Source organism: Saccoglossus kowalevskii, chromosome 7 (assembly GCF_978046115.1).
Source record: "Saccoglossus kowalevskii chromosome 7, keSacKowa6.1, whole genome shotgun sequence".
Lineage (NCBI taxonomy): Eukaryota > Metazoa > Hemichordata > Enteropneusta > Harrimaniidae > Saccoglossus > Saccoglossus kowalevskii.
The window spans coordinates 21,136,501-21,151,841 of NC_140647.1; the positions used below are offsets into that span (position 1 = coordinate 21,136,501).

The 15,341-nt window shown below is 34.4% G+C and overlaps 1 protein-coding gene across 2 annotated transcripts in view; it reads right to left on the reverse strand.

Moving 5' to 3' along the window:
• The window catches only part of LOC144364093 (sterol O-acyltransferase 1-like), a 73,115-nt gene that overhangs the window by 9,685 nt on the left and 48,089 nt on the right, over window positions 1-15,341 (reverse strand). The window contains exons 1-6 of one of the 2 annotated variants that reach the window (XM_085501283.1): window positions 10,227-10,457; window positions 7,974-8,047; window positions 7,327-7,469; window positions 6,776-6,826; window positions 4,598-4,705; window positions 3,037-3,386 (exon numbers count right to left, since the gene is read on the reverse strand). In XM_085501283.1, coding sequence (XP_085357409.1) covers window positions 3,037-3,386; window positions 4,598-4,705; window positions 6,776-6,826; window positions 7,327-7,469; window positions 7,974-8,047; window positions 10,227-10,302 — 802 coding nt within the window. In that variant the 5' untranslated portion in view covers window positions 10,303-10,457. Of the gene's footprint in view, window positions 1-3,036; window positions 3,387-4,597; window positions 4,706-6,775; window positions 6,827-7,326; window positions 7,470-7,973; window positions 8,048-10,226; window positions 10,458-15,341 lie in introns of those variants that run through there. The other variant, XM_085501284.1, reaches the window with a different exon arrangement.

A 15,341-nucleotide genomic window follows, 5' to 3' on the forward strand; every position in this document is an offset into this window, starting at 1 on the left:
AAACAGATCACGCTTTAAAGCTAATAACCCTTTATGGAAATCATTCACTGACAGTGACAAAGGTTATCTTTTATAATATAGTCCGACAAAGTATTCAATGTATCGTGTATATATAGGCTCATTGTGTGATAATTCAGGTCTCCAGTGTACATCACTTCTACTAACTTCATGGGAATCGTCCAGCATGTCAACACAAGTAAACGTTTGCTGTAAGGGTTGATACACTGCAATGTATGTCAACATTCAACACATGTAAACAGTTGATGTAAGGGTTGATACACTGCAATGTATGTCAACATTCAACACAAGTAAACGTTTGCTGTAAGGGTTGATACACTGCAATGTGTGTCAACATTCAACACAAGTAAACGTTTGCTGTAAGGGTTGATACACTGCAATGTGTGTCAACATTCAACACAAGTAAACGTTTGCTGTAAGGGTTGATACACTGCAATGTGTGTCAACATTCAACACAAGTAAACGTTTGCTGTAAGGGTTGATACACTGCAATGTATGTCAACATTCAACACAAGTAAACGTTTGCTGTAAGGGTTGATACACTGCAATGTGTGTCAACATTCAACACAAGTAAACGTTTGCTGTAAGGGTTGATACACTGCAATGTATGTCAACATTCAACACAAGTAAACAGTTGCTGTAAGTGTTGATACACTGCAATGTATGACAACATTCAACACATGTAAACAGTTGCTGTAAGGGTTGATACACTGAAATGTATGTCAACATTCAACACAAGTAAACAGTTGCTGTAAGGGTTGATACACTGCAATGTATGACAACATTCAACACAAGTAAACAGTTGTTGTAAGGGTTGATACACTGAAATGTATGTCAACATTCAACACATGTAAACAGTTGATGTAAGGGTTGATACACTGCAATGTATGTCAACATTCAACACATGTAAACAGTTGCTGTAAGGGTTGATACACTGCAATGTATGTCAACATTCAACACAAGTAAACAGTTGCTGTAAGGGTTGATACACTGCAATGTATGTCAACATTCAACACAAGTAAACAGTTGCTGTAAGGGTTGATACACTGCAATGTATGTCAACATTCAACACAAGTAAACAGTTGCTGTAAGGGTTGATACACTGCAATGTATGTCAACATTCAACACAAGTAAACAGTTGCTGTAAGGGTTGATACACTGCAATGTATGTCAACATTCAACACATGTAAACAGTTGATGTAAGGGTTGATACACTGCAATGTATGTCAACATTCAACACATGTAAACAGTTGCTGTAAGGGTTGATACACTGCAATGTATGTCAACATTCAACACAAGTAAACAGTTGCTGTAAGGGTTGATACACTGCAATGTATGTCAACATTCAACACAAGTAAACAGTTGCTGTAAGGGTTGATACACTGCAATGTATGTCAACATTCAACACAAGTAAACAGTTGCTGTAAGGGTTGATACACTGCAATGTATGTCAACATTCAACACAAGTAAACAGTTGCTGTAAGGGTTGATACACTGCAATGTATGTCAACATTCAACACATGTAAACAGTTGATGTAAGGGTTGATACACTGCAATGTATGTCAACATTCAACACAAGTAAACAGTTGCTGTAAGGGTTGATACACTGCAATGTATGTCAACATTCAACACAAGTAAACAGTTGCTGTAAGGGTTGATACACTGCAATGTATGTCAACATTCAACACAAGTAAACAGTTGCTTTAAGGGTTGATACACTACAATGTATGTAAACATTCAACACAAGTAAACAGTTGCTTTAAGGGTTGATACACTGCAATGTATGTCAACATTCAACACAAGTAAACAGTTGCTTTAAGGGTTGATACACTGCAATGTATGTCAACATTCAACACAAGTAAACAGTTGCTTTAAGGGTTGATACACTGCAATGTATGTCAACATTCAACACATGTAAACAGTTGATGTAAGGGTTGATACACTACAATGTATGTAAACATTCAACACAAGTAAACAGTTGCTGTAAGGGTTGATACACTGCAATGTATGTCAACATTCAACACAAGTAAACAGTTGCTTTAAGGGTTGATACACTGCAATGTATGTCAACATTCAACACAAGTAAACAGTTGCTTTAAGGGTTGATACACTGCAATGTATGTCAACATTCAACACAAGTAAACAGTTGCTTTAAGGGTTGATACACTGCAATGTATGTCAACATTCAACACATGTAAACAGTTGCTTTAAGGGTTGATACACTGCAATGTATGTCAACATTCAACACATGTAAACAGTTGATGTAAGGGTTGATACACTGCAATGTATGTCAACATTCAACACATGTAAACAGTTGCTGTAAGGGTTGATACACTGCAATGTATGTCAACATTCAACACATGTAAACAGTTGCTTTAAGGGTTGATACACTGCAATGTATGTCAACATTCAACACATGTAAACAGTTGCTGTAAGGGTTGATACACTGCAATGTATGTCAACATTCAACACATGTAAACAGTTGCTTTAAGGGTTGATACACTGCAATGTATGTCAACATTCAACACATGTAAACAGTTGATGTAAGGGTTGATACACTGCAATGTATGTCAACATTCAACACAAGTAAACAGTTGCTTTAAGGGTTGATACACTGCAATGTATGTCAACATTCAACACAAGTAAACAGTTGCTGTAAGGGTTGATACACTGCAATGTATGTCAACATTCAACACAAGTAAACAGTTGCTTTAAGGGTTGATACACTACAATGTATGTCAACATTCAACACATGTAAACAGTTGATGTAAGGGTTGATACACTGCAATGTATGTAAACATTCAACACAAGTAAACAGTTGCTTTAAGGGTTGATACACTGCAATGTATGTCAACATTCAACACATGTAAACAGTTGCTGTAAGGGTTGATACACTGCAATGTGTGTCAACATTCAACACATGTAAACAGTTGCTGTAAGTGTTGATGCACTGCAATGTGTGTCAACATTCAACACGAGTAAACAGTTGCTGTAGCTAAAAAGAGAGCGGATGCTAACCAGAATGAGGTTTGTAGGTCAACGTCCTTTTCACGTTTTCTCTCACAAATGAGTGAGTCTTCATAATAAAGCGTATTTGCTCCGACGCCACCACCATAGATGAGACAGGAGGCAGTTTGTAATCTAAGATGGCTTTGACAGGAAGTACTATAAATATCACTTGATAAATAATGTAGAAAATAAGCCAGACAACATCAGGAAGTCGAGTAGCACAGTGGTGATAACTGGACCAGTAGTTGAAAGCAGGAAATACAATCAGCATGGACGAAAACTGCATCACACACCACATGCAAAGTACAGCTGGAAACTTTCCAAATGCCCATGTGATGAGTTCAAAATTCAGTTTAAGACTGAAAAACAGAAATAGAAAGTGAAATACATTGTATGGCAACAAAAATTATCATAATATTTTGGAGTGCTTCCTGTTTTGTGACCCAAGCAGACATAAACAATATCAAAAATACAGGTGACAGAGCAATTCTTCGGATTACACAAAATATTGCGGAAAAGTACTGAGGTAGATGAGATGGTGAGAAACTATCCAGAGAAAAAGATGAGTGAGAAACTAGTGAGGAGATAGTGAGAAACTATTTACTTAGAGATGAGAAACTATTCAGAGAAAGATGAGATGGTGAGAAACTATTCAGAGAAAGATGAGATGGTGAGAAACTATTCAGTAACACAGTTGAGATGGTGAGAAACTATTCAGTAACACAGTTGAGATGGTGAGAAACTATTTAGTAACAGTTGAGAAACTATTCAGTAACAGTTGAGAAACTATTCAGTAACAGTTGAGAAACTATTCAGTAACAGTTGAGAAACTATTCAGTAACAGTTGAGAAACTATTCAGTAACAGTTGAGAAACTATTCAGTAACAGTTGAGAAACTATTCAGTAACAGTTGAGAAACTATTCAGTAACAGTTGAGAAACTATTCAGTAACAGTTGAGAAACTATTCAGTAACAGTTGAGATGGTGAGAAACTATTCAGTAACAGTTGAGATGTTGAGAAACTATTCAGTAACAGTTGAGATGGCGAGAAACTATTCAGTAACAGTTGAGATGGTGAGAAACTATTCAGTAACAGTTGAGATGGTGAGAAACTATTCAGTAACAGTTGAGATGGTGAGAAACTATTTAGTAATAGTTGAGATGGTGAGAAACTATTCAGTAACAATTGAGATAGTGAGAAACTATTCAGTAACAGTTGAGATGGTGAGAAACTATTTAGTAATAGTTGAGATGGTGAGAAACTATTCAGTAACAGTTGAGAAACTATTCAGTAACAGTTGAGATGGTGAGAAACTATTCAGTAACAGTTGAGATGGTGAGAAACTATTCAGTAACAGTTGAGATGGTGAGAAACTATTCAGTAACAGTTGAGATGGTGAGAAACTATTCAGTAACAGTTGAGATGGTGAGAAACTATTCAGAGAAAGATGGGATGGTGAGAAACTATTCAGAAAATGATGAGAAATTATTCAGTGAGAGATGAGATAGTGACAAACTATTTCGAGAGATGAGAATATATCCCAAGCAAGTTGAGATGGACAACACTTACTTTCCAGTTTCCACAATATCATATACAATGGTATTCAAACTGAAGATAAATAGAACTGCTACAAAAATATGCTGTATAGTTTTGATATGACTCACTTCTAAGAGTTCCCTGAAAAGACATAAACAATTTACAATAAACAAATTTACAAGCCACTTCACCTTTGCAGTGACAAAGTCAACTTCCAATCTTAAACAAAATAAAATTCTGTCAAATTTGTTTGCATTAATACTAATATTCCAATTTTTTTTTTTATTAATACCTGCCGCCAATAAGAAATCGTATCCATTTGGTCCAAATTATCAGAAATTTTAGCAGAGGAAGTTCGGGGGAAGGTATTTGCTAGGAGATATAGGACCACTTAGATATTTAACAAGTTGATAGTGTTTTTACTGGGTGAACTTTCAATCATTTGTCAACATGAGTGTACCGGTAATTTAAACTTTATAAATCATATGCAGCATGTCAAAGGTTACTTGTATGAGGTTCATCATCACCGTGTAGACAGCGGTATTTAAGTACACTGCCATTCAGTGATTGTAGACTCAGGGAGAAAATAATCTATGTCAAAGTGTGAAGTCCATAAATATTCATTAAAGAGTTACCAGTACTAATACAATTAGTACAGCACTACTGAATGATTAAAGGCAATGAATGGCTGCCACTGACTAGCATCAAATGCACAATGATCGGTCACTTCATGGTTGAATGATTCTCAACTATTGTTTGTAAGCTTACAAAAACTTATAAAACAATTAAAAAGCTGTAAATGTAATCCACAGATTTTATGGAAATGATAGTAACAATAATAACTATCATATTTACTCTAGTAGTATATGTAGCACATGTGTTTACACACATTACAGGTGTGTCTTTTGTTACAATAAGTAATATTTTAATGATTCAGTATACAACAATGATTTTTGGGTTATATACGAATCTATCGAAGATGCCCTTCTAATAGAGCAAAAATATTATTCAAAATTTTATACAATTGTACAAACAAAAAAATGTCACGTGGTACAACGTACATTTCTGAAATACAGGGACTGAAAACAATAAAATGTTCATAATAGGATAACAAAAAATCAAAAAGATCAAGGCACATTCTACATTTGTATAGTCTACAACCATATACATGTTTGTATGTTGTAGGATTTTTCCATGAAACTTGTGACAAAACAGATTAATTTCAATTCATACTGCGTCAAAACTGTAAAAATTGCATGCAAGCTGTTTCAGTGGTATGACCTCAGACAAAAGAGATTATTATATTTCAAAGACTATCATCGAGCAATGTAAGTAAACAACATGATTTTTGAAAACTGAGTCATAAATTATGTGGGTTATAATGAATAACATTACAAGATATGTTAATACACTACTACTATAGACTATAAAGTGCTTTAATTTCGCAAGTCAGTAAAAATCAAGAATTTTTGTTGCGGTGAACATTTTTCCAGTGTCCAACGACACAAAGTGTCAGTAACTTTTGTGAAATTTGTCATCATGAATGAATGCCATAAAATCCTGAGATATCAAACATTTCTTGCAGTGAAAATTAAACTGTTAAGAGTGTGTATGGTAAATTACAAATGTAAATATTAAAACATAAGAATTGATTATTAACTGCACAAGAGAAAAATTATTTGATCTTTAAATTGAGTCTGTCACTCAGCAAGCACCTGATATTAAATTGGAAGTATATATGAAGTGTTAACATCTAAGTTTTAAAATTTGAAACAAATACATTTTGGTGCACAAAATGAAATGAACACTTTAGAACACATTAATTATTAACAAATAATATATTGCCGTATGTCAGTTTATTATTTAATAACCATGTTGATTTTAACAGACTGTTTTTCATTATATAAATAGTACTAGTCACTGAGCAAAATATCAAGAATTTAAAAAAAAATCAACATTTTTATTCACTAGATAGCTATGCCAATTCTCTACAAGGTGTGTTAATATTCCCCTCAATTTATAAAATGATTTTGCTTATACAGGTTGAGACAAAATTCAAAAAGATTTTGCACCAAACCACTTTAATCTCAGCAATTTATAGAAAAAAATCATTCCAAGAGTGAAGCTTCAATACTGTTTGATAAGATACCACTACTGATATCCACGGGAAAAAATGAAATAAATACTAAACATAGTGGTATGTACACTTACGTGAGTACTGAACGACGCGCTACAAACTTTTTATCGGGTAATCTATTAGTTCTGAAAGAGAAGGAAACAAAAAGTGGTTTAATTTCATTGTAATAAATATGCAACCAGGAGATGAAAATGTCAACAGGCAACAGACGACCATAGCAGCTTAAGCTGATATATAACGCATCACTGACGCACAGGGATTTGTTGTGATGTAACTATTTATGCTAATTTTGCTGGCACATCACAATGACTCCACAGGAAATCATCCAAGATCATATAATCTTGAAAAACATTTTAATTTACTCATGGAATTTGGTAAATTAAAATTTTTAATTTTATAAATAAAATACTAGTACCCTGATAGGTGTAAAAATCAGACACTACGGTACATCATTTTTTTCGGTATACCTCTCCCACAAACAATCACCATGGTCACCCAACTTGACTTTTGGAAATTGAATTTTGACCCGGGTTCTCTACAAATGCAGTCCTGTTAGAGAGAATAACACCAATATGGAAAACACACCTACCAGACAACTCGTATTTAAATTAAATTGTTAAATTACCTTTTTTTATTTTTATCTGATTCATCTGTAGGAACAGGTGTTGATCTTCCTGATCTGGTGCCGTGGTCTACTTCCTCAATAAAGTCATCAAAAAAATCTTGAAGTTGATTGTCTAACTGATGAATAAAATCTGTTTTTAGTGCCTGTAGAGAAGAGAAAAGTTAATTTATACAATGTATGTTCACTTAAATCTGACGTTGTTTTTATTTTTTAAATGCTGGTACATGATGCACCAGTAATACAATTCTTTGTTCATCTCTAGAAGTCTATACACGTCCATGTCGCCACATGACATAGTCCCTGTCATACAATATCAACAAAACTGAAACCAGTCAGCCATTTTGAATCAGAACCTGACTGATAAATGACGTCATTCAGCCATCTTGAATCAGATCACAAAATGATTCAGAGGCATATCCAAGAAACAGATGCGGTGGACAGACACAGAGTTCAAATTATGAGTCTTCATTTTCAACCTTGGTTTGAACGAGGCACCAACAGACAAAATTTGAGTCAATTTTCAGTTTTTACTCAAAAAATTTGGCTATTTTTGCCCCAATCTTTGAAGGAAAGTACAGACTATGAACAGGACTATTTTGAGAATTTGTGATTAAAAAAGGGAACTGGTTGTGAAAGTGAATTCCTACCTGAGCTTTGTCTCGCATTACTTGTAAGTAGTTGTTGGCATGTTGGTTTGGCAAACCAGATGAACTAAGTACACCTGCAATGAAAAAAAAATGAATTCATTATTGCTCTCAGGTGCGACAATCTTGTACGTTGCTGTGAATATTACATTGTGGTCCTCAAGAATAATTCATTAAGACTTTTTGCAAACTGTGGAAAAAGTGGCAACAAATTCTAATTCAATCTCAAAATAGGCCGTTAAATTTTTACTGCTACAACAATTCATGATACAAATAAAAGTAAATTACTGTAGTACAGTACAAATACAGGGCTTGGATGAAATAAAAGTAAAAGCTTGACAATATCTATCCCATTATTTGCATACAATCACATCCTTGCAATCACATTCAATAATGACCATCATTTTGCCGTTTATTCCCTTAATATGTTAAATGTCATCCAAGAGTCAGCATGTTTGCATCAAAGTTGAATTGAGCAGGCTACGAACTTGGTAACGAGTAAAAAACGCATGATAATGTTAGCCTGACTTTGATGAAATGTACGTCTAAGTTGACAACCAATCCAGTTCAAAGAGGTAACGGTCAATCCCTGGGACTGCAGAGTTGTAGGGCAACATTGTCTGCACTAATAATACATTTCATATTGTACAGTTTTAACATGTTACTGTAAAAGCATTAGTTATTCACAAGGTTTTAATTTCTATATTTCTGTTGAGGAGTAAAATCTACTTAAAATTAAATCCACAAAAATATGTAAAATAACAATACAAGTCATGGTTTCCTTGACAAATTTGAGAATTGAAACCTAGTGAATATGCTCAAAATATCAAAATAGAGAAACTAAATGCCAGTGAATATAAAGTATGTGACTACACTAAAAAAAAAAACAGATTTTTATTGAATTTAGAAGAAACGTTCTGACTAACCCTTTTAAAATGTATCTTTATGCAAGTATTTATAACGGTGGTACAGTTGTTGGCTTTCATTGAAATAGATTAACAGATTTCTTTGAATTCTACAGTATGGTTTTATTTTATGCAGTTTTTCAAAAAACTTTTAGCATAATGTGTCTGTTAAAAATCCATGAAAATGATGTTTTTTGAGTACGGTCAAAAAGTTACTTCTAAAAATCCAGTCAGATATTCAATCTTATACAATCATATATGTATAGGATAATTACTGATAATTACAAAATTCTTATAAATACCATTCATTTATAATGAAATGTTTTAACAAAGATTCCAATGAAAATGGTTTTGTTTAATTTTTTTTTCCAATAAATATTTTGTACTAGGTGAAAAATACCAAAATTGGTGACTTGCTTTTAAATAAATTATGATTTTGAAACAGAAAAATGTGAAAAGTTTTACTGCCAATATTTATTTGGTTGAATGCTCTTTTAGCTGAAATGAATTTTCGCTGAATATACTTTTTGGGTGTTTTGTGTGGAATTTATTTTCACTGATTTTTGACAAGTTGAATGTAAAGTATAGGAAAAAAGGTATTTTCGTTGGATTTTATTATTCACTGTATCATTCCTTCAGCAAAAATTAATTCCAAGCGAAAATAAAGTACTACACAGTAAGTGATCTAATGATCCAAATGGCTTCACTGTATTTGTAGAGCGCCTTCCTCAAAACAAAGTTGATAAAGTTCTGTACAATGAGATACAGTTTGCTATGGCCATTAGTGTTCCGCAATGTTCTTGCCATATTACTTTATACTACCATGGTAGTTTATTGGGTTGTTGTCATGGCAATTGCAATTATCTTGTTACAAATCTCATAGAGATCAACCCATGGACCCTACATACTAAGTATCAAAGCAAGTGAGCTGGTAGAAGAAGAATTCAAAAATAAATTTTTTACCAAAAATGACAAAAATATTCATTAAAACACAAAATTGAAGACTTCGTCAGGAAATGATGGAATCTGACAGAGGTCCACTCAAAGCACATGTACCAATAGAATACCAAGTATTGAAGCAATTTAGCTGGTAGTTTTCAAGAATTAGATGAAAATGTAATTGTTGACAGATAGAAAGACAGATGTCGAGCTGACGACAACAGACAATCACCTGCTCTCCTCTGTCATCTATGACGACAGTGGAGTTAAAAAGATTTTACAAAAAAGAAAAATTATTTCAGAATTTAGCGTGTAAAACAGTACTGTATACTGTTAGTTATGGTTACGTAAATCATTCACATACAAAATGTACTGTATAAATTAACATTTAAATACTAGTAAATATATTAACCTGTAAAGTTAGTCATACTATTCCAACTTCTTTCTTTCTGTCTTGCGTATTTCATTGTACAATTACATTGTAACATGCACACAGTCTTGCGTAGAATCTAATACATCAATGATATTGGTCAGAACATCATTGAACTATATCAGGCCATATCATTCGATGGTAACGATTAGTGCAAGCACACCTGTACTATCTGGACAGACTTAAACTACATCACGTGACTGACTGACTGGTCGAAGGTCAACATAACGATTAGTTGCATTTTTAGACTAATGACAACACTAAATCAACAAAGACCCACTGTAAATATATTTATGTGATAAATTTTGTATATAAGCCAGAGGCCATGAAAAAAATTAACAAAGAAATTATACAAGAAAATGTACAATAACTTGAATAAGTTGCACCAAAATTTTGACAGGAAGGAAGAAATAGCATTCATATGGTTAAAATGGACCAAATGCATAAGAGTACAGTGCAACTTGCAAACCAAAGGTTTTACACATGGACCAATATAGGATTAAAGATCATATTGATTATATCGAACTTATCATGATTAAGATAAAGTTAAAGGGGAACTAAATAGAGCCTATTTTGGTGTTTGTATTTATCAAGTTATGTTTATTGATTATAAATTTAAAAAAAAAATAAAAAAAAATGATTATCTTCAGAGTTATGATGATTTAAATATGAGAAACCATAAACCTGCGAAGGACTTCCGTTTGCGCCATCTTGCCATAAAAAAAACGCCCTCATGAGGTATAAACAGGTAAGGTAACAAAGCATGATGACGAAATAGTATCTGATTAAATATAAGCAACTTAGGGAGCTATAGCTGGCTGGACTGGTGAATTGACTTCTAGTCTAGGTTGTTTCGACTTTTACGTTAATATTATTTACAAGCATATCAACATACAAACATTATGGATGTGCGATTGATCGAGACAGGCATTTTGTTTTGTTTTTTGTCTAACTGTCTAATAAATGCTGTTTCCAGTACTGCACTGTGTGGCGTGCAAATTATTCAAAGTATGGATGCTGGAGTATGCAATCTTGAGTTCGTAGGGTGGTGGTAGAAACATTTTCGTCCATGTATTCACGGGGCTGCACTGGCAAATCATGGGACAAGTGTCACAGGAACACCAAGCAGATTGTTCACAGACCTCCCGTGTAATTTTAAATAAAACTATTATCCGAACAAGGGGCATCGTCGACGATATACTCTCATCACTCACACTGGACTGATCTGAATCGTCACAGTATACCGTACTTCCCTGATCATAAGCCCAGAGGCATGAACACGTAAAGGAAAAGTAAGGGATGAGCCTGTACTCGAGGACCAACTCAGAAAAAATGATTTTGTTTTGGGGTTAAACACTGTAACCATCTTGCAAACAACGAAAAATTATCCAAAAAAAATATTCGTTCACCACGTCGAGCTCGGGAAAATAATACTTATTTTTGAAAAAAAATGCGTCATTGATTTGAACGATACTTACAATGAAGAAACAAACATGTTCATAAAAAACACACACATTTTATTACAATGCGATTTACATACCGTCTGAATTTACGGTGAAATAATGGGTAGGGTCTGTGAGGAAACAGTGGACGAAGGCATTTATCATTATCTTCGTTTTGGTATGTTTTCGATCGTACGCAAACTCTCGACGCAAAACAATTTTCCACCATGAGGTTTTTCAGCACGATTTGACCTGGAACAACTTCCTTTGACATAACAGGTCATGTCTTTCATTAACCAATCAAAATGATGTGTCGTAATGATGAAATTTTCCGATTATTGACGATGATTTTTTAACGCAATGCGGAAGTGAATTACCGCAATGTTAAAATGCGATCTGTAGCACTGATTGCAATGAAAAAACGATGATTTTTTCCCTAAAAACTGGCGATTCGCAATTTCCGAAATATAAACGACGGTTAATAGTAACCGTGGGTAAACTGAGTGTGGAGGAAGAATTTAAACACTTTTCTCGTTCGCCAACATGTCTCATCGTTCAAACCTTAGGCCTTTCATGATAGTCTCAAAGTAAACCATGCCCAATAACCAGGTACACGCCTTGACGATCACATTTTTGGCTTTTCGAAGGCTGCTACTTAAAGAAATATGGATTACTCCAGAATTGCAACATCGATGTTCATCCTGAGTAAATGACAGAATAGAAACGATGCGAATCACGTTGTGTACGTTCGCCATGCACTCTGAACTTGAAATTAATGCGAGTTTTCTCATAAAACTAAAAGCATGAACCAAACTAACATGCCAATCACGATTATTATGAAATGAAACACACCTTTTACACGCATATTTTAAAGAATATCGTCGACGCCCAGTAAAAACACTCTGGGCTTATAATCGTGAATGCTCTCAACTCGATAAATACCAAGTAAAAACATAGGGATGGGCTTCATACTCGGGAGGGGCTTACGATCGGGGAAGTACGGTACTTTAACGCAATTGGGCTTTCACTCTCAGAATACTGTGGTTCAAACGCATAAGGCTCTAACCCAAGTTTTAAAAAGCACATTGTGCATATAAAAGTTGAGTTTATACTAATAGTACACAATGCTTGGCAGCATGAACGGCTATGTACAATGGCGTATACGAATGCGATCAGATACTAAAACGTCATGGCTATGAAAAGTACCCGGATGTTAAATATGTTCGTTCGTTAATTATTCCCCTCCATGAATGGCCTCCATGGCAAGCACTTCAAATGCCTATCCAAGCTACAGTTATAATTAAAACAAAATTAAACCACTGCAATATTATTTCGAATACAGTTTAGAATATACACAACTATAAATCAAGGCCGCATTTAGGTTCGCTTTAATAACATGATACAAAATATTTGTACTTTGATCTGGGGGGGGGGGAGTCCATCGATAGTTGGATTATACACCTTAGAATGAATTTCTATGGTTACATACAAGTCACACTTTCACAGCCAGTAGAACCATGGATTTTACTCTAAGGTCTATGGTAGAGCAGACCGCCATCCTTAAGTCCCGGCTGTGAATACATAAAAGTTGACAGCACCATTGAAAACAGACATGAAGACATGGCTGGAGATGCTGAACAAAGTGGAGACAAAATTGCACAAAGAACAGATTACAATGTGGTGGGATGGCTTCATTACATTTAACAATGGCTACAGAGGATAATATCCAGATGGATGTATACTTGCAAGGTATCGCAGTATGGACAAATCTGAAAACGTTTTGGGTAAGTTATACAAATCAAAGTGTTAAACGGAATTCGCAAGTACTGGTTCAAATTCAGTGTGAGCAAACAATGTTTTTACATTGTACATATCTCATGTAGTAAACATTAGCAGAGAGCAACCGTGGCACTTTAAAATGACGATTCAAGAAAATGTATTTCCGTATACTAAACATGTCCTAGTAACTGGCGTCATAAATATATTATCGGTAATACTCTAGGCCATAAATACCACATGACCATACCAATCCAAGTCTTAAATTAGACTTGCGATACAGTCTCTCGTTTGTTTATTGGTGTTTTTCTCTATAAAATTAAATATAGTATATAAAATAAAAGAGCATATAAAATATTGAAAGCTTGGTTACCAGAAAACAAACAAGAGCTTTGTGTCCCTTATGCACATAGACACCGACAGGCCAAAAAAAAAAAAAAAAAAACTTATGTTGCCCTCAAGTCGGAAAATTGAAAAATTGGGTCAGTCTATCGGATTTTTTTTTTTTTTTAAACTTAATTTAAAATTTAATAGTTGATCCAGCTTTTGCTGTCATGCACACATGTACATAGACACGATGACAAACCCGGAAGTGAGAATACTGACAACGCTAAAACAACGTGCAAAAGCCTAAGTTTTGTTTGTGATGTAAGCGAATGAGAGTTTTAATATAAAAATGTCACGTTTTGTAAATTCAATAAAATTTTGTGCATTTCATGTATTAAAAATTATATTTACTACAATAAACATATTGTTATTGATTCAAAATAATGTTTTTATTCAATTAGGAAAATACTTGGTGCGACAATAATTTTAATATTGTGCACCAACTATCTGTTGAATCGCAAATGTCAAAATGGCCTTAAATGCAAAAGACGTGTTTGCTCTTCAGACTTCATAGTATTCGAAACATGTCAGAGAAATACAGATCAACCCGAAGTTCAAAGTCACCACTTATCCCCCAGGGATCCTGGGAATCAAACAACTGTCCGGGAACATTATTTTTTAGAGGAAACACTTTTTTACTGCTTAAAAAAACGACCGACCTGATATTTCATATTTTTCGCTCGGTCGCTGAGGGCAACAAAACAATTTTATTTTTGTTGGCCTCATGCAGCACCTGGGATGATTGTCACCAATGTGAGGTTCAGTATGTGATTGAATGATTCACAGGTTAAAAAATATTCCACCAATCAGTGTCAAGGTCAAAATTGGAGTTAAATAAACACTTGTCCTTATAGTTCAGAAATCATGCCGAAATTTAGCATGCTTGCATTTCACAGTATTCTTTGAGATTTTTTTATGATGGCATTGTCAAAGGTGCACTAAAGCTACGAGGCTATACACCACTTTGAGAACACCAATGAGAGGGCAACGATGCATACACTTCTGGTTGTGATGTTTGTGCGAGTCTCTTGTGAGCATTGGTCTATCGAATCACCGACTGCCAACTCAATTTCTTGACATGTAAGCGTCTTCTGGTCAGCTTGGAACAGTCTTCTACGGTTATCTGATTTTTTTTCATATTTGACCCACATACACTAAGTGGATGAGTCGTCACTGATACAACAGTTGCGATGCTCATTTTTGTTGGCGCACTAGCAATCTCTTGCTCACCATTCATGGCCATCTTGAAAGTATGTAAACGTATATGTACATATATGCATGCTGCAATCCTGTGATATGTAAATTTCGCAAATTTGTTTAGCCTCTGAAATGCTCATTAATATTAACCGGTAACCCGGTTTTTGTGGTAACCCCGCTTTCTCCATTTATACACTTACATAATATTTGATTTTATTAAAAACAAGCAGCCTCTCGGCTGAGATAGCTCCGCTGTTAGCAATGCACATTTCAATTAAAGAACAGAAGATATCAT